Here is a 27,132-nt window from a genome sequence, read left to right as displayed (position 1 = left end):
CCAAAAATTTTGCATTTTGGTAATAACATCCTTGATGCTTCCTTTTCTGGGCAGGGCCCCATTTATTATATACTGTAGATTGCTTAGGTTCATCCTATACTTCTCCATTCTCCTTTGAGTGTCCCTCAGGTTTAGATCTTTGGTATTTTAGGAGTTGAAACCATATAACTTCACTACAAGAATTTTAGTATAATAGGATAGGTCTTTGTTTCAGAGAGTGGCTTTGGATCATTAAGTTGTAGTGTAAGAATTCAATTCAGGGCAAATTTTCCTTTGCCTTATAAAAATCTTTCTATGTGTTTTTTTTGTCAGATTGTTGTCCCTCAAGTTTCATTCTTTGTGTTTTTTTGTTTTGTTTTGTGGAGCAATGAGGGCTAAGTGACTTGCCCAGGGTCACACAGCTAGTAAGTGTCATGGGTCTGAGGCCGGATTTGAACCCAGGTCCTCCTGAATCCAGGGCCGGTGTTCTATCCACTGTGCCACCTAGCTGCCCCTAAGTTTCATTCTTAAATGCCTACAGAAGGGCTTTGTTTAGTTGGATCTCTTGTCAGACTTAATTTTTTGTTTTTATTTTGGAAATGCTTTACATTAAATTTTTTTTAATTATAACTTTTGTTTTTATATCAGCTTAATATCCCTCCCTTCCCTACCCAATGAGTCATTGCTTTTAGTGAAAAATTTAAAAAGAGGAAAAAGCAATTTAGGAAAAGTTGTTGGCACATCATCTAAGTCTTGTGGTATATGCAATATTGCAGACCCATAGTTCTCCACTTACGCAGAAAAGTAAAAGAGGTGTATTTTCTTCAACCTTTTCCAGGGCTAAGCTTCTCAGTCATTATAATTTTACCACCTTCTGTTTCATTTCTTTGTTCTTTTTGTTTCCTTCGTAATTGCATATAACGTTGTTCTTCTGGTTCTGCTTACTCTTACTCTGAATCTCTTTCTACATGTTTCTAACATGCTTCTCTGAATTCTTCCTAACACCTGTTAGGTGTTTCTTATAGCTTAGTAATAATCTTTTAAAATCACTTCTACTTTTAGGCTTTCTTTAAATTTGTTTTTTCTTTCATTGTTTCTCAGTGCTGTATGAAGAAATGTTGCTCATGAACTTCCACTGTCCTCTGTAATATTTTGCATGTGAATAAATATTCTAAACTAGTGTTACCTTTGGTTGCCTGGCCTGTAGACTCGACAAAGTTATCAAGTGTTTGTTGAAATGGTTTCTATATCCTTTTGGTCTTATTTATATATAATTTGATTTTTTTATGTTATTTGATTTATATTCATTTGATTTTTATGTTATATTACATTATGTTATGTCTCTCAGTTAAACTGAGGAAATAAAATCTGAATGGCTTTCCATTTTTCCTTCAGTTTCCCTTTTCAACTATTGATAAGTTGCTTAAACAGATCTTAGAGTTGTTTTAATTGCACATCATATTTTCTCAATTTTGTTCTAAGCTGTGTTAATTTGGATCTTTGCTTTAGCAAGTCAATGGTGTGACTCTAAATAAATAGCAGATTTGGAAATGGGTCCCTCCATCAGTAACAAATAATTTCATGTCTGTTAAAATACAATCAGTTTCATTTTTTATTATTTGGCACTAATCACATCTAGTGTTTTCCAACTCTTGAGGAATTTATTTATGTTATATAGGCATGAGATTTCTGTGTAGTTTGTCACCATTTGGTCTTTGTTTCTTATTCCTGAAGCATAATTCCCAACATCTTTTTTATCATCCTTCCCTGTTACCACATTTGCATTGAGGAGTCACCACATGCAAAATCTATGGTGATTTAATTTGGAGGGAGCTTGTTCTTTGTAGATTTTCTCTATCCCCTTATCCTTTGCCACTAGTATTTGAGCATAAACTGGTGATCGTTTTTGCAGATACTGATTGTGAGAATTGCAATATAAAATGGTTAAATATATCACAAAATAATGATTGTTATCTCTGGATTTACCAGCTCTTATAATTGTTATTTGCAGTTTCAACAAGAATTTTGAAATGTCATCCTTCATTTAGCTGCAACTTTAATCTCCTGGTTCTATTTTTAGCAATTGTCCAAGATTAATGATACCGTTCTGTCCCTGCAGTAATTTATCCACTTCTTAATCATAGGACAATGATCTCAAATGGTTTACCACTAGCTTAATGGATGCTCTTAGAAGATTTAAAAATTATGTGATTCTTAGTACTCTCTGCTGTCTCTTCTGCCACTTTGCTATATGATCTACACATGAGGGAGCTGCATAGGATGGAGGGTCATTTTGCAGGTTTCTTTATTTCATGGGTTGCCATGGCCTGAGAATTCATAACCAAGCAGCCAGCTCACTGGTGATGAGCCTCTTGCACTCCAACTAGACTGGACCTCAGAGAGGAGACTTAGTCTGTGTCTGTGACTGTCCTGAACCCACCAAGCTTGTGCTCTGTCCATGTCACCTCCATACCCTGATAAGGAATAAGAATAGGGACTCCGTTGAATAGACAGCCTGAATATAAAAGATTACTTCATAAAAAAAGAAGAGGACATCAGATGATACCTTTCAGTTCTGTGGCTAAAAGGAAAAACCACAATTCAACAAGGAATAGAACATATCACAAATAATAGTTGACAGTTTCCATTATTTAAAAAATTTAAGTATAACTAGAATAAAAAGATAAGCTATCAAGGAAGGTTGTAGGAGGTGAGGAGAACTGGGGAATCTTTTCATTGGACATCTCTACTAGAAGTCTGTTAATTAAGTTATATTGGGAATTGATGCAAATATATGAATGAGTCATTCTGTAATAGACAGTTGGCTCAAAATGATCAAGTTTTTAAAAGAAACAATGTTTGAACTATCATATGAAAAATTGATAGGTATAACTAATAATGTAATGCAAATTAAAACTGGCTACGAAAATGTAAGCCATTATTCTTCAAAGGACATTAAGAGAGAGGCACATTAATATAACTTTGGAGCTGTAAGTTGATACTCCCTTCTGGTTAACCATTTGGAGCTACCTTAGAAGAGTGCCTGGATTGTTCATACCCTTTCATCCAGCAGTCTAAGAAAGTCAGGCAGTTCCCATACATACTGAAGCATTCACAGTGCTCGTTTTTGTGCTACCAAAAGACTAGAAAGAAATATTGAAGACTAATTGAATATCTTGTGGCATATAAATGTATTGGGATCTTATTCTATAATAAGAAATAAATTTAGGAATACAGGGAAAAAATGAGAAGACCTGTATGAACTGACACAGATCAAAGAAAATATATACAAGAGGACTATATACACAATTGAAATAATGTAAATCAAAACAAAATTGAGATTAAATACAACAGCCAGTGTTAATTCCAAAAGACCAATGACAACAATTTTTCTTCAGTTGGTACAATAGGCATGTGGACTATAGGTGTCAGTATTGTATATACTATGATATAGGGTCACAATATTAGGTTTTTTTGTTACAAGGGAAGGTTTTCTTTTTATTGAGGTGTGTGTGTATGTTTTAGGGGATGTTATTGGAATGGAATAGTGTTTGAGAAGGAATAGTTGTTTTTCAAATGTTTTATTAGTGATCTTATGTTTTTAATCACAGTCATTTCCAGTAATGTTGCTCCTTTTTCCCTCATTCTTCACCTAGAATTGAAACCTTCCTTATAACAAAGAAAAGGTTAAGGAAAAATATATGATTCAGTGACCTTATATGACAATGTATATAACATTCTGCCTTAGTAATCTCCCACCTCTGCTTTAAAGGGAAGTTCATTTTGTTTTCTGTTTTCTAGAAAGTAGGTTTCTTTTTGTTCTCTTTTCATTTATGTTGTTATAGTCATTGTGTATCTTATTTTTCTAGTTCTGCTTTTTCATCTGTAATTACAGATTAGTATATTTAATAATACAAATATTACACCAGTTAATACAGATCTTCCAGTTTGCTCAAATCCAACTTTGGCTCCTATGACAGTGCCTGCCTTTACTCTACAACATGCAACAGAGTTAAGATACAAAGAGGAGGGATAAGCTTCACGTGTGTGTGTGTGCACGCGTGCAGTTTCATTAGCTTATGGAATCTTTGTTTGCAGAAACAAGAAATAAGTTTAGAAACATAGTAGAATATGAATATAATTTGGTAAAAGGATTATTTGATTTTCAAAAATTGTAATTTTGGACTTGAAGTTTTGTCTTTATAGTTGAATGCAACTTATTTAGGAAATATAGTGAAGATTATATCGTTTACTAATTCACTTGACAATCTTTTTTTAAAAGACTAATGTGTTTTTATATACTTTTCTCCCCTTTTTGATCTAAGCTTATTGCAGAAGAATTTAGGCGTGGAGCATTTCTCAAATTTGGAGCTCATGTACCAGGTAAACAACATGTCTTCAGATTCTTTTCATTTGTTTTTTGAAAGAAATCTAGTTTAACTGTAGTAAAATTTGAACTAGTATTTCTATATCCTCATAGAATAACAAAAATAATTTAGTTTCAACAATAAATAATTTGTGTAATCCCGGTCAAGTGACCATTGAACTACATAAATGTTTAGGTTCTGATCTGTTCTGAAGTATGGCAGTATGTAAGATTAAACTTCCAATGTATTTATTGATGTTTCCTCAAATAATCTAACTTCCTGGTGTAAGGGGCTAAAATTCTAGCTAGACTGTCTAAAATATCTAATGAGTGGTCGCCAATAAATTATAAGCTTTAGCAAGAGTTAGACTTTTAAGCATTTATTAAGGAGAATAAGAATTTGGTAAAGAGAGAGAGAGGCCAGATTCATCTATCTATTAAAGGGAGAGAGAATTCCTAGCTCCACTCTCAACCAGAGTCCTGATGGAAAGAGAGCGCTCTTCCTCCCACAAGCATCACTTCCTGATGCCAAAGAAAAGCCACACATCTTGCCCTCAGGCGCCGTCTCCTCATGGTGGAGTGTCCTGCAGTAAGTCTCAGCAGGTGGCGTCTTTCTAATCGTTATACTGGTTCAGCAATTTACACAGCTTCCCTGACCTGCTCTGCTCCTTTACTCCACATCAGCTACACACCCTTGTTCTTGCTATCACTACAGTTGTTCCAAATCATTGTTTAAGAACTCCAAAATTCCTTTTTTTGTGCCTAATCTTTTATCGTTCCATTTTTCTCTATGCATTACTACACTTAGTAGTAATTCTTTATTTTTCCTGTGACCTCCAATCCCTTCATCCTTCAGTATTTTCCTAGATCATTACCTTTGCTCTAGCAATTTTCTCCCTTCTTTCCATTCTTGACCCTTTGGTGAACTGGTTCAGATCTACACTATTCTCTTCTTTCAAGTCCCTTGTTCCCTTGTCCTGACTCCCATCATAATATGCCAAACTCCATCCCACCATTTGCCTCCTTTGCACCTATTAATATGCTACCAAACCAAGCTCAAAGAAGTCATAAAACTGTGCTGATTGAGTGTACTACAAGTCTATGTTATGTAACTTTTATTGGGCCCTCACTGCAACAAAGCAATCCTCCTATTCTTTCCTATGCTGTCCAACAGCAAATGTTCTAAAGCTTTTCTCGTCTTCTCTGATCATTCATACATTCATACCTGGAACACTCAGCTGAAAACCTTGCTTCATATTTCACTCCACCTCCACCCATATTGAGTTAATTTGCCAAGAGCTACCTCTTTTTTTTATCTCACAACCCTCTGACATTGTCCCCTGCTACCTTTTCCTTCGCCCCAGTCTCTGATAAAGAGGTGGCCCTTCTCTTTACAAAGACCAACCACTCTATCTATACCTTTGGTTAACTTTCCCCGGTCTATCCCAACAGATGATCCCCACTGTCATGCTCTGTTTTTCAGTCTGTCCCTGTATACTGAGTCCTCCCCTGCTAAATATATAATAAAGATCCCAAATCTCTTTGTTCTTACAAAACACTAGCTCCTACCATCCCTGCTAGCTGTTGTTTTGACTCTCCTCCCCTTCTTAACTAAACTTCTTGAAAAAACTGTATACATTCAATACCTCTACTTCTCTTCTCAGCCCTCTGTACTCTAGCTTCTGACTTTAGTACTTGAAACTGTTCCTTTGAAGTTAACAATGATCCCTCAGTTGCCAGATCTACTGGGATTTTCTTTGTTCTCATCATTAACTTCTTTGTAGCATTTGACACTGCTGATCTCACATTCTCCTTCAGATATTGTCTCATTTCTGTATTTTTTGTGATTTTGCTCTCTTTTGCTGCTTATCATACCTGACTGCTCCATGTCTGTCTCTATTTCTGTATTCTTTTATGTCATATCCATTAATTGTGGTTGTCTCCCAAGGCTCAGTCCTGGGCCTTCTTTTCTCTCTTCTTTTTCATTTGGTAAATATCAGCTCTTATGGATTCAATTGTCATCTCTATGTAGATGATTCCCAGATCTATATATGAATGAATGGGGGAATATGAATTTACTAAGCACATACCATATGCTAGACATGTTGTTAAGCCCTACAGATAAAACCAAAGCTTACAAAACAGTCCCTTCCCTCAGAGGGGTAAGCTAAATTCTAAGAGGAGGTGACAATACATAGAGGAGTGTTAAGATTGGAAAGCACAGGTACTGGGAGGCAACATCAGGATTGTGGGGAAATGAGAAAAGTGACTTGAATTAGACATAAAAGGGGATGTCATTAATTATATATATATATATATATATATATATGTAGGGGAAGAATCTGTGACCAAATAAGGGATAGAGAGGATCATAGGAGATAAATGGACAATTTTGGTTATATGAATTAAAAAAGGTTTTGCATATACAAAACCAGTGCAGCTATAATTAGAAGAGAAGCAAGTAACTGGGGAAAATTTTTTGTAGCAACTTTCTCCAATTAAGGTCCCATTTCCAAGATATATAGGAAACTGATTTAAATTTTTGAGAAAAAGAGCCATTCCTCAAATGATAAATGATCAAACAATATGTGTAGCCAGTTCTCAAGGATGAAATCCAAGCTGTCAATAGGCATACAAAAATGTTCCAAATAACTAATAATGAGAGAAATGCAAATTAAAACAACTCTGAAGTTCCACTTCATACTTTGGATTTGTAAAGTTGATGAAAATGGGAGTCAGCTAGGTGGCGCAGTGGATAGAGCACCGGCCCTGGAGTCAGGAGGGCCTGCGTTCAAATGTGACCTCAGACACATGACACTTACTAGCTGTGTGACCCTGGTCAAGTCACTTAACCTTCATTGCTCTGCAAAAAAAAAATTTTTTTTGTTTTTGTTTGTTTGGGTTTTTTTGCAGGGCAATGAAGGTTAAGTGACTTGACCAGGGTCACACAGCTAGTAAGTGTCAAGTGTCTGAGGGCGGATTTGAACACAGGCCCTCCTGACTCCAGGGCCGGTGCTCTATCCACTGCGCCACCTAGCTGCCCCAAAAAATTTTTTTAAAAGGAAAGTTGATGAAAATGACAAATGCTGGAGGGGCTATGGGAAAACAGGCACATTAATTCACTCTTGGTGGAGCTGTGAATTGGTCCAGCCATTATTGAAAGTCTTTTGAAACTGTGCCCCCCAAAATACTAAACTGTGCATAGTCTTTCATCTAGTGGTAACATTTTTTAGGTTTATATACCAAAGAGATCAAGGAACTATATGTGGAAAAGTATTTATAGCAGCTCTTTTTGTGGTGGCAAAGAACTGGAAAGTTCTTCGAGAAGGCCATTAGTTGGGATGGTGATGATCTTCAGTCATTTCATTTGTGTTTGACTCTTCATGACCTCATTTGTTGTTTTCTTGGCAAAGATACTGGAGTGGGTTGCCATTTCCTTCTCCAGCTCATTTTACAGTTGAAGAAACTAAGGCCAACAGGGTAAAGTGATTTGCCCAGGCTCACACAGTAAGTGTCTGAGGCTTTATTTGAACTCTGAAAGATGAATCTTCCTTACTCTAGGCCCGGCACTCTATCCACTGTGCTTACCTAGCTACCCTTAGGGTAATAGCTGAACAAATCATGGTTTGTTAATATAATGAAATACTATTAAGCCATAGGAAATTATGAAAGAGGTGGTTACAAAGAAAACCGAGAGGAGTTTTCTGAGCTGATGCAGAGTGAAGTGAACCAGCAGAACCATTTATACAGTAAGAAAAAACATTGTAAAGACAACTTTAAAAGACTTAAGAACTTTGATCAGTGCAATGATCAACTATGATTCCATGGGATTAATGATGAAACACATCATGACAGATGCCTGACAGAGGTGTTAGATGGACTCATAGTACAGATTAAGACTTTTTGGGGATATTGCTAATACAGGATTTTGTTTCACTTGACCTCATATTTCTTCTTTTGGGGGGAGGGTGAGGCAATTGGGGTTAAGTGACTAACCCCGGGTCACACAGCTAGTTAAGTGTCAAGTGTCTGCGGCTGGATTTGAACTCGGGTCCTCCTGAATCCAGCGCCGTTGACCTCATATTTCTTACAAGGGTTTTGTTTTTCTTTTTTGGGGAGGGTGAGGAGTTAAGAGGGAGAGAAAATAGATTTCTGTTAATGAAAAAAATTAAAAGCATTTTAAGCACTGGACATGGAAAGCAGCAAATACCACCATAAAGAAATAGATTGTATTTTAACAAACTGGAAAAAATTGTTACTAATATGGGGCTATTACATCCAGTTAGAGCATCAGCTTGTCAGAGCTAAGAACAGAATCAATGAAAAGAAAAAGGAAGGAGAAAGAGAAGGCACAAAAATGAGGAAAGGCTATGATGCACATTTAAAATAGTTTAACCCTGAATTATTTAAATAAGTAATTGAAACTCAGAAATGGAAAATAGCAGAAGTGACATCAACTTAGATCATTTCATTGAAAAATTTAACCATTGCAAATTAATTACCACAACAAGACGACCAAAAGAGCCCAGGCAGTGCCCTACTTAGCAAACATCTGACAGAAGAGATATGGCTGCTAAAGGTAATACCAGACTAAAATATAAAGATGGTGGAGGATAATGAGCAACATCATTTCATAAAACAGACTGAAACAATTGAAGGTAAAACTGTTTTAAATAAACCTTGGTAAGATAATTCAGTTATGCAAAGTCATACCAAGGGCAATCAAGGTTTAAAATGACAGGAAAACTATAAATGGTGAAAACAAAACAGAAAGGGTTTTGGGTTTTTTTTGGTTTTGTTTTTTGGCAGGGCAATGGGGGTTAAGTGACTTGCCCAGGGTCACGTAGCTAGTAAGTGTCAAGTGTCTAAGGCCAGATTTGAACTCAGGTCCTCCTGACTCCAGGGCTGGTGCTCTATCCACTGCACTACCTAGCTGCCCCCTAGAAAGATTTTTTAAAACCATCAAAAAAATGTTTTCCGTCAATGATAATAGAAACACCAAACTTGGATCCTAATTTCAATTTCAGATATCCTTTTTTTTTTTTTTTTGGTGGGGCAATGAGGGTTAAGTGACTTGCCCAAGGTCACACATCTAGTAAGTGTCAAGTGTCTGAGACTGGATTTAAACTCAGGTTCTCCTGAATCCAGGGCTGGTGCTTTATCCACTGTGCCACCTAGATACCCCTCAGATATATAGTAGGCAAAAATGGCACTATATGGAATACTTCAGGAGAGAAGTTACCAGGTTGGACCATATGAATATATAGAGAAAACTATGAGGTGAAGCAACTGTGTGAGAACATTGAGATACTGATATACAGCATATCTGAAGGAGGGAAAGGTAAAAAAAGGCATGGAAAATATCTCAGACCTTACTAATATTGGAGAAAAAGATGACTAAGAGAGCATCATTAACTACTGATGTATATGTCTGTTCTCTCTTTTACACAAAATTTTTGAGTGGTATTTTTCCATGAATCATCACCATCCTTGATGAAGGTTTTTAGTAGGGAACAAGCTGACTTCCAGAGGCTTTTATTCAACAGTAGACCATATTTTTATCATTTCCGAGTTAATTGAAAAATGTAGAAAAAAGAAGATCCTATTGGATTTACTGTTTCTTGATTATGAAAAAGTATTGGATTTTGTAGGCTAAATATGAGGATGTTGTGAGTGAGGTGTACTGAGAAGGAACACGAGTGCTCAAAGGATCGTAAGTCAAGCACTTCATTACTTACAGTTATGTAAGCATGCATCTCCCTCACTGGTGTCTCAGGCAAACAGTGGAATGTGTACCCCAGATCTCTAGATCTTTGCCCTTTTATCTGATGGTTGTGGGCAGACATCACAGGGACTGATGGAGCAGAAGACCTTAAGTGCAGTCAGGCACTTGGAGGTAAAGTTTTTGACCCACCCCTTTATTGACCATGAAGGCACTGTATTAGGAAAGTTTACTGACCTTAAATCCCAGGATTAAATGAAGTTTGCTAAACTGATTATGATCAGGGGAGCCTGGCATTCTTTGCTTATATGTAGCTGACTAAGCCAAAGCATTATTGAGAAATTCCTGATACATAAGCAGGTCAGTCACTGGTCAAATATGGAGTCGTTTCTATCATCTAGGGTCTAGCAGTAGGCAAATCCTCACAATAAAACCTTGTCCTACAAGCTGTTTTGTAGCAAGGTGTTTTCCATCCATACATCAAGATCCTTTGGAAGGTTGAAAAACAGAAATAAGTTTGTTCAATGACCCTCTGATAATAAACATCAAGTGAGATATACAATGGAAGTATGTTTGCCAAAGGTATTTATCACTTGGGTGTAGAGAACTTAAGCTCAGAGGCCAAGGGGGAAACTCCCTATGGTTGAAGAGGTCTTCCAGATGCTCCTTTTTACAGGTTTGTATTGTGTTGGTTGTGAGAAGCACCACGACATTGTAGAACCTTCCGAAAGAGATCTGTGATCACCCAACAAAATGTGGTCTGTTCATCTGCAGTAATGACAAACTGGATGAAAAACGAGCATTGCCAAGATTTCAAAATGCATTTGGATGGGCAGTCAGCTGGCATTTATTTATCAAGCATCTAGTATGTGCCGGTCACTCTGCTAAGCCTCACAGCAGCATGTCCATATTGTACTGACCATCCAGATGAAAAGTGAGCAGCATCCAGAACTGAGCAAAAGAACAGTGACCAGAATTGCTTTGGGTAAAATGGCAGAGCTCTTTTACTGACTCCAGGCTCCCCATGAAAACCAAGGCCTGTCTTTTCAATACTTAACAGTTTACAAAACTTGTACACGACTTCTACATCTGCCTCTCAGGAATTAGACATGAGCATCAGAAGGCAATGGAAAGGAGGGTGGTACATGGGAGCAAACTGCAAAGGCATATTCAGTTAGGAACTGTAGAGAAAAAGAGAATGAGATTTCAAGAAATTATAGAAGAAAGAGTAAATGAAATGCTCATGAGGCATAATTAAGGGACCTGAGGTTGCAAGCGAGCTTTATGGGCACCCCTGTGATTTTGAAGAAGGCAGGAAAGGTCTCCAGTACCTTGGGTTACTGTCCTCTAGGAAACTTCTGGTAGGACATGGATAAGAGTCAGACTTGGTGGGCAGGTGTGAATGAGCTCTAGCTGAGTTGTTGGAGGGAATTCCTGAATTGGTGAGATCACCAATCCATTCAGTTGTTTTTCCTTCAGCAAATATTGAGACAGATTTAATTGAGAATCTTTATTTTTTAGCCACAAATCCTAATCTTGAAATTATGTGATAGTTGTTACTAATTATGCAATTAATGTTTAAGAAGGTTACAAATTGATAGTTTATTAGATTAATAGCTGGTTACTTTGGCTTGGTAAATTGTCTTCTCTATCGAAATTTGGTATTTATTAACTTGAATATTTTCCTCATTCGAGGCATATTGGCTTTGTTGTTTGAAGAGAACAGTTATCATCATTAACTATTATTAAGTGCTATGTTCCAGCCTCTGTACTCAGCCATTGGGTGTTTGATTTTTTTGTTTATGGCTTCAGTTAAACTGGAAACAATTATATTGATAAGAAAGGTTAGAAATTAAATGATTAAAACTCGAGTTACAACCTGAAAGGATTTTAATTAAAATGTAATAAGAAGGGGCAGCTAGGTGGTGCAATGGATAGAGCACTGGCCCTGGATTCAGGAGGACCTGAGTTCAAATCTGGCCTCACACACTTTACACTTACTAGCTGTGTGACCCTAGGCAAGTCAACCCCAATTGCCTCACCAAAAAGAAAAGGTAATAAGAAGAGCCCCTAGAAAAAGAGGTTGGGTTTTTGTTTTTTTACAGTTTGTGTCTTTGTCCTTTCTTATATAGCCAAAAGACCAGCTCAGGGACAGATCTTTGCATCTCCTGCTCCTGCACAGAAAATTACAAAGCCTGCTGCTAAATATGGAGTGCCTTTAACATATAAGAAAGGGGTTGAAATGCCTAAAAAATTCCATGAAAAGAAGCCACCTTCAAGATACAAACAGGTATAATAACTGTAATGATAAATAGCATTATTAACATATTTACTTTTTTAATTCTTGTTTTTCTTTTATTTTTACATCACTTTTTCCCATCATATCCCTTTTTTCCTTAGACAGCCAGTCCTTAAGAGTTAAAAAAAAGTTCAGCAAAACTAACAAGCACATCAGTTAAGTCTGATATTAAATGTGTGGTATTCCATACCCATGGTACCCTTTCTTTGCAAAGATTTGAAGGTAGATGCATTTTAAAATCTCTTGTTTGAGGCAGTTCTTAGTTGTCATAACTTCACAGCCTGCACTTATGCTTTTTGTTAGTGGTATTGTTCTTTACATTTACATTTTTGTAGTCATTATATACATTATTTTCTTATTTCTGTTTACTTTGTATCACTTTAGATAAGTATTCCCATCTTCATATTGTTCATAGTCATTGTTCCTTAGAGTGCAGTAATATTGCAGGGTATATTCACATAGTTATTTTCCAATTGGTGGCATTCTACATTGTTTCTAGTTACTTGCTTTTACAAAACATTGCTTCTCTACATGTTTTTGGAGTTTATGAGGCCTGTTTCCTTGGGGCCAGTGGGATCTTTGGGTCAGAAGATTTGGATATTTTATTCGCTCCCTGGTATAATTTTAGATTGCTTTACAAGTCATTGGAATAATCGTCAACTCAGCCTATTTTTCTACAATTTCTCTAATGTTAACTATTCCTATCTTTTGTGATCTTTTCCACTTTACTGGATAGAAAGTGAAATCTCAGGGTTGTTTTGATTTGAATTTCTCCTTTTCTTATGATTATGTTTCACATGGTTATTAATAGTTTGTGATTTTTCTTTTGAGTACTTTACTAAAAATAACTTTAACCATTTCCCCATTAGAAAGTGACTTTTGGTCATATGTGTCGACAGATTGTCTGCATATCTTGGATTTCAAATTTTATCAGATATATTTTATGTAAAAGCTTTTTGACTTCATGTCATCAAAAAAATCTCTTTTGTCTTTTGTAATTGCTTATAACCCTTATTTTGTTAAGAATTCCCTCCTAACCTTAGCTGTTCTAATTTTTTATGGTGGGAGCTTGAATGTTTAGGTCACATTTCAATTTTAAGCTTATTGGGGAATATGGTGTTTGATGTTGGTCTAAATCCAATTTATACCAAATTGTTTTCCAGTTTTCCCAACAAGTCTTGTCACATAGGAGTTGTTCCCCAAGTAATTTATACTTGCAGATTTATCAGACCCTGGATTATTACAATTAGTCGTTTCTGATTCTTCTTATGTTTGTAGAGAGCTTAGCACAGTGCCTGTCCCTGCAGTAAATGCTCTATAAATGTTTATTCCCTTCTCCCCATTTCTTCCTAATTTAGTCTCTTCCACTGACTTTCTTTACTATTTTTACCTGTACCAGATGTTTTCAATGATTGCTGCTTTATAATATAATTTAAGGCCTTAAAATGTCATTTCCCCTTTATTCCTACTTTTGCTTATTAGTTCCCTGGAAATTCTAGACCTTTTGGTTCCTTAAAATGAATTCTGTTATAATTTTGTCAGACTGTTTGAAGTATCCTTTTGGTTCTTCATTATCGCATTAAATCTATAATTTACTTTAGGTAGTACCATCCTTTTTTTTCTGGGTGAGGCAATTGGGGTTAAGTGACTTGCACCGGGTCACACACCCAGTAAGTGTCGAGGGTCTGAGGCCAGATTTGAACTCAGGTCTTCCTGAATTCAGGACTGGTGTTCTATCCACTGCACCATCTAGCTGCCCCAGTACCATCACTTTTATTATGTTGTCATGGTGCTGCCATGAGCACTGAACCTTCCTTAACTTATTTGAATGATTCTTTATTTAAAGAACGTTTTGCGTTGTATCTCAACAGTTCTTGAACATGCCTTGGTAGATTGTTTCCCAGATACTTAAAGCATTCTATAGTTATCTTGAATGGGATTTTCCCTTCTACTTCCTGTGTGGGGAACAATTTTTAATTGGGGAGTGTTAGCTAAGCGGCTTGCTGCAATATTGGGGCAAGGAAGGAGACCGGCAGCCTCCCTCAAAACAGAGCAGGATTTATTTAACAAGAAGGAACTTAAAAAAAACAAACCACAAACAGGATCAGTAGGATCAAGGGAAAGGAAATAAAATGGGGAAAGGGAAATTATACAACCTGAATAACACCACCGCCCAGGAATCAGCTGAGAATACACCGCAGCATCCTGTCGCCTTCCAGCTATCAGCTAGAATGGCGAATATCCTCCCTTCTTCCAGCAGACCCCAGACAGCACCTAGCCAATTGGCTGGCTGCTCTGACAGTCACATGACAGCCCTCACTAGGCTTCCTATCATTATAATTATGCCAGGCCCATGTAGGTGTCAGCAACTAGTGATGATATGAGGTGCCAGTGCCATGGCGATGGCTACAACCAGTGGGTGGAGCACCGTGCCATTTGCGGAGCCCCAGAGGCCAGTGCGAATGCCGAGTTGTTTTTTTTTTTTAATTCTAGCCAAAAGATGGGGTCATAAAAACCTCAAATAACAATTCTTTACACCTGCTAGATTTTTTTTTTTTTGCTATGGAGAAATGGTTTTGATTTTTGTGAATTTATTTTATGTCCTTTTACTTTCCTGAAGCTATTGTCTTCAATAGTTTTTTTCTTCTCCAAATTATCTAGATTTTTTTGGGTTAGTCTTCACATTTTCAGCATATAAGAGTAGTTTTGTTCCTTTACCTGTTTGTGCCTTTGATTTCTTGTTTTTATTATTATTCTGTTTTTATCACTAGCATTCCCAGAAATAAGTCAAAGCTGGGGGAAAAGGGCAGCCTTCCTTTATCCCTATATTTATAGGGAAAGCTTCTGTTGTCTTCACCATCATAGATAATAATTCGTTTTGATTTTAAGTTTATACTTTGATGTTTAGAAAAAATTAGAGTCTTTCTATGTGTCTGTCTTTACAGGTTTTGTTTTGGTTTGGGGTTTTTTTGGGGGGGAGGTTGTTTTGCATAAATTGTAGTACTTTGTCAGAGGCTTTTCCTTTTTTTTTTTTTTTTTTTTTTTTTTTAGTGAGGCAATTGGGGTTAAGTGACTTGCCTTGGTACTCCTGACTCCAAGGCTGGTGCTCTATCCACTGTGCCATCTAGCTGCCCCATGTCAGAGGCTTTTCTTACTTTTATTGATATAATTATGTGATTTTGAATATTTGGGGGTTTTATTATATTTTTTTTTCCAATTTTTAACTGCCCTTACATCCTTGATATAAGTCCAGTTTGGTTATAGTAAAAAACTTTTTGAATATATTCTTATTGATATCTTTTTTTTTTTTTTTGCGGGGCCATGGGGGTTAAGCGACTTGCCCAGGGTCACACAGCTAGTAAGTGTGTAAAGTGTCTGAGACCTGATTTGAATTCAGGTACTCCTTAATCCAGGGCCAGTGTTTTATCCACTGCGCCACCTAGCTGCCCCTTTTAATATATTCTTATCTTTTAACTAGGATTTTATTTTAAATTTTTTAATCATTATTCATTAGTGATATTTATCTATCTATATATATGTATATTCTTCTTTATTTGTTTTATCCTTCCATTGTTTATATATTAAGACTATATTTTCCTCATAAAATGAGTTTCTTATAGTGATTTTATTCTTAATTTTTTTGTTGTTGTTGTTGGTTGTTTGTTTGTTTTTGTGGGGCAATGAGGCTTCAGTGGATTTCCCAGGGTCATACAGCTACTAAGTATCAAGCATCTGAGGCTAGATTTGAACTCAGGTACTCCTGAATCCAGGGCCAGTACTTTATCCACTGCGCCACCTAGCTGCCCCCATCCTTAATTTTTGAGAATAATTTATGTAGTGTGTGTTAACTTTTGTTTAAGTTTGTTCTGTTTCACCTGCAAATTCATTAAACCAGAGTTTTCTCAAAAAGGAATTCTTAAAAGGCATCTATTCTTTTAAAATAAACCATCTCTTCCCTCTTCTCCCACACCATGTAATACGGTCATGTTCTGCTTTGTCAGAATAAGTTATTTTTGTCTGTAGGTCTTTTTCTTTTACTGTTTGGAAAATCATGTTCCAAGTTTTACCTTCTTTTAATCTCTTTGCTGTATAATCTTTTGTGATCAAGACTTTAGTTCTTTGGTACTTGATCTTTTTCTTTTGGGCAGTATTCTTTCTTTGATTTCAAAGTTCTGGAGTTTGGCGGGTTTTTTTCTTGGGCATAAAATTTGTTGTTTCTGGCAGTGTCCTCTGAATTTTATTTTTACTTTGGTTCTATTAGTTCTTAGTGCTGCTTCCCTCCCCACCTCCATGTGTTTGTTTGGAGTGACTAGCCAGGGAAACTGACATCACTACTCTGTATTGATTTCATCTTAGAGCAGGTAGTTCTTCCCTTATTTCAAATTCCTGCCCCCATTTGTCCCTGTGATTTAGTCAGTTATCTTTTTAAATTGGAAAAAAAAAATAGTTAACTCCTATATCCTTGACAGTATGTCTTCCCATACTCTTATTCCTATCTGCCTCACTCCATCTCTGTTTTCTGGTTCCACTGCTACCCTTTGGAATTGTCTTGGATTATTGTACTGTTCAGATGAGCCAAGTTTTTCAGAGTAAATCATCATTATAACATTGGTGTTATTGTGTACAATGATTTCTCAGTTCTTCTCACTTCAGTTTGCATCAGTTCATATGGGTCTTATCATAGTTTCTGAAACACTCCCCTCCTTATTTCTCATAGCACAATAGTATTCCATCACAGTCATATGCCATTCCCCAATTGATGCGTATCCCCTCAATTTATAGTTCTTTGCCACCATAAAAGAGCTGCCATAAATGTTTGTACATATAAGTTCTTTTCCTTTTTTAAAAAAAATCTCTTTGGGCTACACACGTAGTAGTGGTATTTCTGAGTCAAAGGGCATGCAGTTTTAGAGTCCTTTGGTCATACTCCCGATTGTTCAGACCAGTTTACTACTCTACTAGCAGTTCTTACCCAGCTGTTAATTATCTTTTCATAGTTTTCTTTCATCACTCATTTCTTTTCCCAGTTTTTTTTCTCTACCACTCTTATCTATTTCAGGAATTCTTGTAGGATTTGGGTCCAGTTAGCAATTTCCTTTGAGGCTTTGTAGCTGTTTTTACATTATTGTCTTCTGAGTTTATATCTTGGCCTTCCTCGTATAGTAGCCTTTTATGGTCAAATTCTTTTGTTGTTTACTTATTTTTTCCACCCTGTTTATTAATTTTGAACTTTATATTAAAGTTGAACTCTGCTCAGCTAGGGTGAGGAGGTACTGTCCAAGTTTCAGCCTCTTTCATGCTGTTATTTTCAGAATTAGTTATGGGGGTCTGTAAGTTTTTGGTGCTTCCAAGGTGGTATGATGCAGGGAGTGAGGTCACTGTTCTCCTGATCTGCAGTCTGGTCTTTACCCTGGTCTCCTGTAGCTACAAGCACCAGTGTTACCTTTGCCTTGGAATTGCAACCAGAACCCCTGCTCCCTTATGATCAACCCTCAGTGCTCCTCTTCACCTTGTAACTGCAACCTAGAAACTGTATATTTGAAGTAGAGTTGCTAATTAGTGCCAGCTGTACCCAGTGCTAGCAAAGGGTCTCCTGTAATCTCTTTCTGTCCGGTTGACCAGGCTTCCACCATGGTGTCACGAACTTCTCTTGCCAACTTCTTAAGTTTTCTTAGGCCAGAAAAATGCTTCTTCACCTTTCAGTGGCTCTGCTGCTCCAAAATTGGGTCTAAGGCATTATTTTAAAGTTGTTTCAAGGGGAATGTTGAGAGAATTCAGCTGGGTTGCCTCTAATCTGCCATATTTTCATTTTTTTATTGACTATTAGGAAAAAACATTTTCAAAACTTTTGGCATCTAATTATCTTTTGGGGGGGGGCAATGAGGGTTAAGTGACTTGCCCAGGGTCACACAGCTAGTAAGTGTCAAGTGTCTGAAGCCAGATTTGAACTCAGGTCCCTCTGATTCCAGGGCTGGTGCTTTATCCACTGTGCCACCTAGCTCCCCTCTTTTTTCTGATGGACAGAAAATATATTAAATTCATTTGAAGAAAATTTTATTGTGAAGTAGAATTTTACCAAAGTTGGCTTTGGCATTTTCTCTTTCTAATTTCTTTATAATTTGGAGTTTCCTAATATGTGTGGTTCATACTTTTTGTCTAATTTTTAGCTTCACTTTTTGTCCAGGCCCAACAAACTCCATTGAAGAAAGTGAATCCTGGAGAAGAAAGGAGGAAAATGTTAGAGGTATAAAGTCAACTATTGCTTATTTTCAAGCTACACAAGTAATTTTTAAACAACTAAAAATCCTTACAGTACAAATTTAAACCTCCAAACCTTTCCTCCTTATTTCTTTCCACCAAAAACCTTGTTTCTTAAACTTCTTTGGGCATGCTTCTACTAATGGAATACTAACTTTCCTGATGAAAATATAAAAGAAGGAATTAATATAGTGACTAAAATAATACTTTATTTCCCTTTAAGGAGTTAGCAATGAGAAGAAAGTTGGAATATCATGAAAAAGAAAAAAAACAAAGGGAACAGGTAGACTTAGGTTTATTTTTTTTCTTGCTTTGCCAATGTATCCAATGTACCATATTTCTACTGGTCTAAAAGAAATTATATTTTAATTGTTACAGATTAATTTATTGAAACACGAACATATGAAAAGACAAGATAAAGAAAGGGTAAGTATAAAATTCTCTTTACTTTTCTGTAATACATTTTTCTGATTTCTTCAGGAATACATTTTTACTTTATCTATAACAGTTGTTTCTTAAAGTATTTGAAACTGCCTTTTTTTTTTCCCTTAAGATGGAACAAATAAATAGGGCCAAGGAACAAGGATGGAGAAGTGTTCTAAGTTGTGGTGGAAGTGGTGAAGTTAAGGTGGGCAAAAGATGTTAATATTTAGTATTTGTAATTGTTAAATTGTAGTTAAAATTTAGTCCCATAATATAATGCCTCTATTGATCACTTCCATTTAGTAAATAAAAATGTATTCATCATTGATTCATAATTCATCCTGTGAAATACGACTTCAGATAGCATAAGGTCTCTTTGTCTTGGCTGAGTATATTTACTTCAGAATTATTTGATTCTTATTAGTAGATATGTGAAAATGGTGATTTTTCTAGCAGTTACACTTGGGAGGCATGTAGTAAATTGACATCTCTTCTTACTCTTCTCTTTTTTAACTTTGTTTATATGATGACTTACTCTTTTAGTACGGTATTAAATCTCCTAGCCTCCTCTTAGGTATCCTGATTTCTTAACATTTGCTTCCTTCTGAACGTCCTTCTGTTGTGTTCTCGGAGCAAAGTCCCTGGTCACACTTGCAGTGCTTGTGGTTACACATGGACCAGAGCCCAGGCCAGGAGAATAGTAAACACACTTCTCCTTAGATTCTACCACCTTGGAAGAACTAAAAACTTACCAACCCCAACCCATCCTCCACCCCCAAACTAGCTCTGAAAACAGCTACACAAAAAAACCTAGTGCTTGGGACAGTGACCCCTCTGCCCCAGGAGCAGAGCCCAAATTTAAAATTTAAAGGTAAAAAGTCAAGAAATAGCCTGGAAAAATGAGCAAATGACAAAAAAAGGAACACTATATCAAATATAAAATGCTTTCTTTGGCTTTTAAAGCCCTCCATAACCTATCCTCTTCCTACTTTTCCAGTGTTCTTACATATTCCTCCCCTCCAAATATTCCACAATCCAATGACGTTGGCCTCTTGGCTGTCCCTTGAACATGATAATCCATCTCCAAACACTGGGCATTTTCACTGGCTACTCTCATGTCTGAAACACTCTTGCTCCTCATCTACCTCCTGGCTTCTTTGTTTTCCTTGAAGTTCTAGAAAATAGTCTTACTTCCTAAAAGAACTCTTTCCCAGTCTCCCTTAATAATTATCTCCCAGGGGGCAGCTAGGTGGCGCAGTGGATAAAGCACTGGCCCTGGATTCAGGAGTACCTGAGTTCAAATCTGGCCCCAGACATTTCACACTTACTGGCTGTGTGACCCTGGGCAAGTCACTTAACCCCCATTGCCCTGCAAAAAAAAAAAAAATTATCTCCCATATATGCTGTACATATCTTGTTTGTATATAGTTGTTTGCATGTTGTCCTCCCATTAGACTGTGAAACTTCTAAAGGCAGAGACTGTCTTTTGCCTTCTTTTGTTTCTCCAGCATTTAGGATAATGCCTGGCACATGTAGTAAGCTTAAAAAATATGCGCCGACTAACTGAAGATTTGATTTCTTGTTCATTTGATTAAGAGGACTCAGGATATTGATTAATTCCTTTGCATTCCTTGTATGAATCCTACTTCTCAGAAGTGTATTACATTTTGATATTTTCATTACCAATCTTATATTTAATAATTTTTAACTCCCAGAAATATTGTAGCCAAATTCCAGAGCTGCCAGGTCAAGGAAAAAATATTGCAAGCAGCAATTCAAATTAGAAACAATTCTAATATTGTGGAGCCACAGTTAGAATAACACAATATTTAGCTGCTTCTTTCTATATTAAACGATTGGAGGTTTTTTGGAGTATGATCTTCTGGAGGGCAAAGGAATTAGGATTACAACCAAGAATCACCTACCCAACAAAACAGTATAATCCTTCAAGGAAAAAATATCTAAATTCTCTTTCCTCTTCTCATTTTTCATCTTTCTTGATCTCTGCTCTGTTTTATACTATTTAGATGAATTCCCTTTTGAACCTCTCTTTTTTCCTTCATTTTGTGACATCACACTTTTTTGGTTTGCATCATACCTTTTTGACTAACCTTTCATCTTCCCTCGATGGCATCTTTTCACATTTTGGACCACTTGTCTCTTTTAAGTATTACAAAGAACTGACTGACTTCTTTCGGCCTTCAAGTTTCACCTTTTTATAATGACTTCTAAATGTACATTTCCAACCCTGAGAGTTTGTATTGTCTTCACCTCTAAGATCTCCAGATAGATAAAATGATCAGCTCCAATTAAATGAATGGCTTTATGATACTTAAAAAATTTGTCATGACTTGAAATCTTACTTCCTTCTCCCCTTAGCTTATACTCCTTCCTGACTTTATTTTAATAAATAGCACCATACTTTTCCCGAACACTAAGAGTCAAAACACTTCTTCCTTTATGCCTGATCAGTATCCAAGTCCTGCTGATTCTTCATCACCATTCAACAGATTTTTGTATTCCTCAGTCAACACTTTAGTTTAGATCTTCCCAACGCAGCTTCTTACCCATAGCATAATGTCTGATTTGTGGTGGATCTTGCAGAGTAGGGAATGGTTGATCTCCCTCAAACACCATTTTCAGTTTAAAGTCTGCTACGGCTTCCTGTTGCTTGCCAGGTAATATTAAAAGTTGACATTTATACAGTGTTTTGAGATTTATAAAGTACTTTGCATACCTTACATATAATAAAACTTATGAGATAGGTATTCCAGATATTATTATTCACATTTTACAGATGAAGAAATGGTAGAAGAGAAATTAAATGACATCTGTGAGCACACAGCTAGGAACTGTCAGATGCGGAATTTGAATCCAGATCTCTCCTGATTCTAAGGCCAGTGCTCTTTCCATTACACAAATTCAACTACATTTCTCACTGCTTTCCGATATGCTTTAAACAATCCAATCTCCTTACCATTCATTCTTTACTTCCTTTCTACCTCAGACACACCTACTTTGCTACTTTTTAATTTTAGTACCTTACCTCATTTTGTTCTTATTACCCAGAAGGTCCTCTTTCTTTTTCCTTACCATTCAAACCCAGTTCAAGATTAACTTCTTCCAAAAAGTATTCAATTATTAATATTTTCTGCCATGAGCTTTCTACTGTTAGGTATTTCCTCATCATCTGTTTTACATTCTGTGCGACATTATTGTGCACTTAAATGCAACTTAGACATTTTTTAAAAATCTATTCATGTTGTTTTCTTAAGTATAGGAACTTTGTCTTCTATTTCTTTTATTTGCCTTGTTAAAGAACTAATAAATTTTAATCCATTGATTCTTATATGCTTCCAATGTTGATAATACCAGGTGAATGTTATCTTCATTGTTTTGGCCTCCATTTGAAACCTTTTATTAAAATTTACCTGTAATTACTGTGTATTTATTTGTTACGTTATTTTTCATCTATTTTAATTGGTTCACAAAGTAAAATAAAAACGAATTACCATTGTGATTGGAAAACTTCCATGCCCTTGAGTATTTGGGGGAATATTTTATTAGAATTTATCTGTAGTTCTATGCATGTATTTATTATATTATTGTTAATTTATTTTGCTAATCTGTTTTTATTAGTACTCGGAGTAAACTATTTCTTTTTTTTTTCCTTGTGGGGCAGTGAGGGTTAAGTGACTTCCCCAGGGTCACACAACTAGTAAGTGTCAAGTGTCTGAGGCCAGATTCGAACTCAGGTCTTTCTGAATCCAGGGCCAGTGCTTTATCTGCTGTGCCACCTAGCTGCGCCAAGCTCCCCCCTACCCCCCAAACCTCCCTGTACTCGGAATAAACTAAAAATGCATTGTTTTTGTCCCTGAGGAAACTTCCATGCCCTTGTGTATTTTGTAACATTCAAGAAAAACTATAGAATATTATGTATTATCTTTTAAGTTAAGAAATTCAATTAGAAAAAGGCATCTATTTAAATTAATATATTTTATTTTGGGGGGACATGATAGATGAAATGAAAAAAGACAAAAGGCTATGAAAGCATTTTCTTTAATTTCCAGGCTTCTTATATTGGTGGTAGAAGGGCAGCAGCACCAGGTCCTTTTTCTTCTCGAGGACCGTATGAACATTACCATGCTATTTTTGATCAAATGGATCAACAAAGAGCAGAAGACAGAGAGGCCAGGTGGAAAGGAGAAGTACATCGCCATCGCCTTCCTGAAAGGTATGGTTATGTTCTATTGAAGTTGAATCTGCTTTGCTTCAGATAAAAGTAATGAAAGTCACTGTGCATATTTATCTACAGAGGTGTTCCACCTGGAATACGTCCAGGATTTCCTAATGGGGCTGCAGGTCATCACCATTCTTCTGATGCTGATACAGTTAGGAAAACATTGAAAAGATTGAAGGCCGTGTCTAAACAAGCCAATTCAAACAGGTTGGACTGTGATAATCTGTGAATCCATCCTTGTGTGTAACTTTGTCTATTGTCATATGTAGTTTAGTTATTGTACTTGTTTCAAGATCTCTTCATCCCTCAGAATTGTTTGCCTTTCAGAAACTAATATTTGCCTTAAGTTGTAAATGCATTTGTTATTTAATTGTGTTCTGTCAAGTAAGCATAAATTCTAGTACTAAATTATAATTTGTAACTTATTCAATGAATTGACTTTTTGGCTTATAGTTGAGATCAGAATGATTACATTCAAGGATATAGATAAAGATATCTCTATCTATCTAGATCTTTATATCTGTTATTGTACAGCCATGATACCATCACAGTAAGCTTGGGTTTTGCTTAAATTATATATTTTTTAAAAAACATTGAAAACCCCTAATTTTTCCCAGCTCTTTTCCCTTTTCCTTTTCTCTCACCTTTTGTCCTGAGAGTAGTCGAATCTCTTTCTCTTCCCTGCCATTACTAATTTTTGTTTCCCTATAGTCTTGGTACTCTTGCATTTCCCCCTTTCTCTTGTGAATCAGTTTAATAACAGTAACAGACTTACCTTCAATTTTCAGATCTCCTTTATTCCTTAGAGTACAAAAGTCTATTAATAAAAACTTACTTTTCATTCTTAAAATAACTGTGAGACTGAGTGGAGGAGGTGTCACTAACAAGGAAGTTTAAACACATCCTCTTGTTGAGTTCTTCTAGAGGGCACTTCTAAGGAAGCTCAAAATAAAAAGGTGCTTTTGGACTAAATTGATTGAAAAGAAAATTCCTGAAGTCTGTCTAGGGAGGCAGAAACCTACATGGCTGGTGCAGGATAGATATTCATTAGAATCCATTTAATCAGTTGCAGGTAATTGAGTTATATTTAAATTAATGCTTAATGCCTGATATTTTGTGAAAGGTACCAGCAAGGCAGTATAAATTCAGGGCAGTCCAGTGCAGTATAGCTATAGTGCACTTTAAGATATTCAAGCAAAGAAATGCAGAAACTAAAACATACAAAGCATCCCAATAAGACTGACACGTAACAGCTATTTATTTGTATCAAAAGTTAAACCAGTGGGGCAGAGCCAAGATGGCAGAGAAAAGGTAGGGACTCACTAAGCTCTCCCAGATTCCCCTCCAAACAATTTTAAATATTGTTTCAAAATAAATTCTGTCCAAAAAAGGACGGGTAAAACAGTTTTCCAGCCCAAGACAACTTAGAAGGTTGTCAGGAAAAATCTATCACATCAGGATGAGAATGGAAGCACAGTCTGGTGCCGGCACAGGCCACACCACAGGGGAACCAACAGCAGGCCTTGGGGGCAACCAAATCAGTTGTGGGCAGCAGCTGCTTCCTGAGCTCTCAGCTGACAGATAGTAAAGGGGTCAGACAAGTGGTCAGAAAATTTCAGGGGTCCCTTTACTGGCACTAGGCGCAGGACTCTGTTGCATTACCCATATTCAGATCTGGGTTGTAGTTCTGGGTTGCAGTCCCAGGGCAAAAAGGAGCAATAGCACACCAAATCTTATGGCTTTGACCATAAGGGGAATGGGGAATGAAGATTGGTCTCAGGTCCTAAAAGAGCTCAAAAGGGATTTTAAGAATCAAATAGGAAAGCTAGAGTAAAAATTGTGGAAAGAAATGACAGTGGTAAAAGAAAATCATGACAAAAGAGTCAACAGCTTGCCTCCTTCAGGAGGCAAAAAGTTCATTGAAAAAAAGAATGCCTTAAGAAACAGAATTGGCCTTGTGGAAGAAGATAAACAAAAATTCACTGAAGAAAAGATCTCCTTAAAAAGTAGTAGAATTGGGGGCAGCTAGGTGGCACAGTGGATAAAGCACTGACCATGGATTCAGGAGGACCCGAGTTCAAATCTGACCTCAGACACTTGACACTTACTAGCTATATGACCCTGGGCCAGTCATTTAACCCTCATTGCCCTGCAAAAAAAAAAAAAGTAGTAGAATTGTACAAATGGAACAGGAGGTACAAAAACTCAGTGAAGAAAATAATTCTTTAAAAATTAGAATTGGGCAAGTGGAAGCTAATGACTCTATGAACCATCAAGAAGCAACAAAGCAAAATCAAATGAATGAAAAAATTGAAGAAGATGTGAAATATATCATTGAAAAAACAACTGACTTGGAAAATAGATAAAGGAGAGATAACTTAAGAATTATTTTACTACCCAAAAGTCATGTTCCAAAAAAACAACCTAGGCATCATCTTTCAAGAAATCATCAATGCAAACTGCCACAATATCTTAGGTCCAGAGGACAAAATAGAAATGGAAAAAATCCACCAATCACATCCTGAAAGAGATCCCCAAATGAAAACTCCCAGAAATATTGTAGCCAAATTTCAGAGCTCCCGAGTCAAGAAGAAAATATTGCACCGCTGAGTGCAAAAAGAAACAATTCAAATATTGTGGATCCATTGTCAGGGTAACATGAGATTTAGCAACTTTTACATTGAAGATTCAAAGGGCTTGGAATATGATATTCTGAAGGGCAAAAACGGAATAAAATCCTTCGGGGATAAAAGTGGACATTCAGTGAAATAGAGGACTTTCGGGGGCAGCTAGGTGGTGCAGTGGATGAAGCACCAGCCCTGGATTCAGGAGGACCTGAGTTCCAATCTGGCCTCAGACACTTGACACTTAGTAGCTGTGTGACCCTGGGCAAGTCACTTAACCCTCATTAGCCCACAAAAAAAAAAAAAAAAAGGACTTTCAAGCATTCCTGATTTAAAGACCAAAGCTAAAAAGATAATTTTACTTTCAAATAGAAGATTCAAGAGAAGCATAAAAAGGTAAACAGGAAAGAAAAATCACAAGGAATTCAATATGGTTAAACTGTTTATATTCCTACATGGGAAGATGATACTTGTAACTTCTAAAAACTCTCTCATTTTAGTCAGTTATAAGGAGTATACATAGAGGATAAGAGTGTAAGTTGAATGTGATAGGATGATATAAAAAAATAAAGTTAATGAGTGAGAAAGAGGAATGCACTGGGAGAAGGAGGAAGGGAGAGGTAGAAGGGGTAAATTATTTCACATAAAAAAGGCAGAAAAGAGCTTTTACATTGGAGGGGAAGATGGAGGGAAGAGACAGGAGCACTTGAACCTTACTCTCATTGGAATTAGCTCAGTGGGAATAACATATATACATTCAATTGGGTGTAGAAATCTATCTTATCCTACAGGAAAGTAGGTGAGAAAAGGAATAAGAGAAAGTTGGGGTGGGGGAATGGTTAGAAGAGAGGGAAGATTGTAGGAGATGGTAGTCAGAAGCAAAACACTTTTGAGCGTAGGGTGAAAGGAGAGAGAGAGAGTAGGATAGACTGGGCAGGGGGAGAATAGGATAGAGGGAAATACACAGTAACCATAATTGAAAAAATTTTTATAGCCAGTGTCTGTGATAAAGACCTCATTTCTCAAACATAAAGAGAATCGAATCAAATGTATAAAAATAAGAGCCATTCTCCATTTGAGAAGTGGTCAAAGCATATGAGCAGGCAATTTTCAGTTGAAGTAATCAAAGCTATCTGTAGTCATAGGAAAAATGCTCTCTAAATTGCTATTGATTAGAGGAATGCAAATTAAAACAACTCCGAGGTACCACCTGACACCTAT

The 27,132-nt window shown here is 36.5% G+C and overlaps 1 protein-coding gene across 10 annotated transcripts in view; it reads left to right on the top strand.

The window, feature by feature from the left end:
• Positions 1-27,132, top strand: part of NEK1 (NIMA related kinase 1) — a 151,356-nt gene that overhangs the window by 44,479 nt on the left and 79,745 nt on the right. For 6 of the 10 annotated variants that reach the window (XM_043971787.1, XM_043971791.1, XM_043971790.1 and 3 more), the window contains 8 exons: positions 4,305-4,362; positions 12,200-12,357; positions 18,551-18,610; positions 18,848-18,907; positions 19,003-19,050; positions 19,178-19,252; positions 23,118-23,281; positions 23,363-23,494. In XM_043971787.1, coding sequence (XP_043827722.1) covers positions 4,305-4,362; positions 12,200-12,357; positions 18,551-18,610; positions 18,848-18,907; positions 19,003-19,050; positions 19,178-19,252; positions 23,118-23,281; positions 23,363-23,494 — 755 coding nt within the window. The remainder of the gene's footprint in view (positions 1-4,304; positions 4,363-12,199; positions 12,358-18,550; positions 18,611-18,847; positions 18,908-19,002; positions 19,051-19,177; positions 19,253-23,117; positions 23,282-23,362; positions 23,495-27,132) is intronic. The other 4 variants (XM_043971794.1, XM_043971793.1, XM_043971788.1 and 1 more) reach the window with 3 other exon arrangements.

The sequence above is a fragment of the Dromiciops gliroides genome, chromosome 6, assembly GCF_019393635.1.
Source record: "Dromiciops gliroides isolate mDroGli1 chromosome 6, mDroGli1.pri, whole genome shotgun sequence".
Lineage (NCBI taxonomy): Eukaryota > Metazoa > Chordata > Mammalia > Microbiotheria > Microbiotheriidae > Dromiciops > Dromiciops gliroides.
The sequence above is the reverse complement of the archived record's forward strand: the minus strand, read 5'-3'. Positions and strand labels throughout refer to the sequence as shown.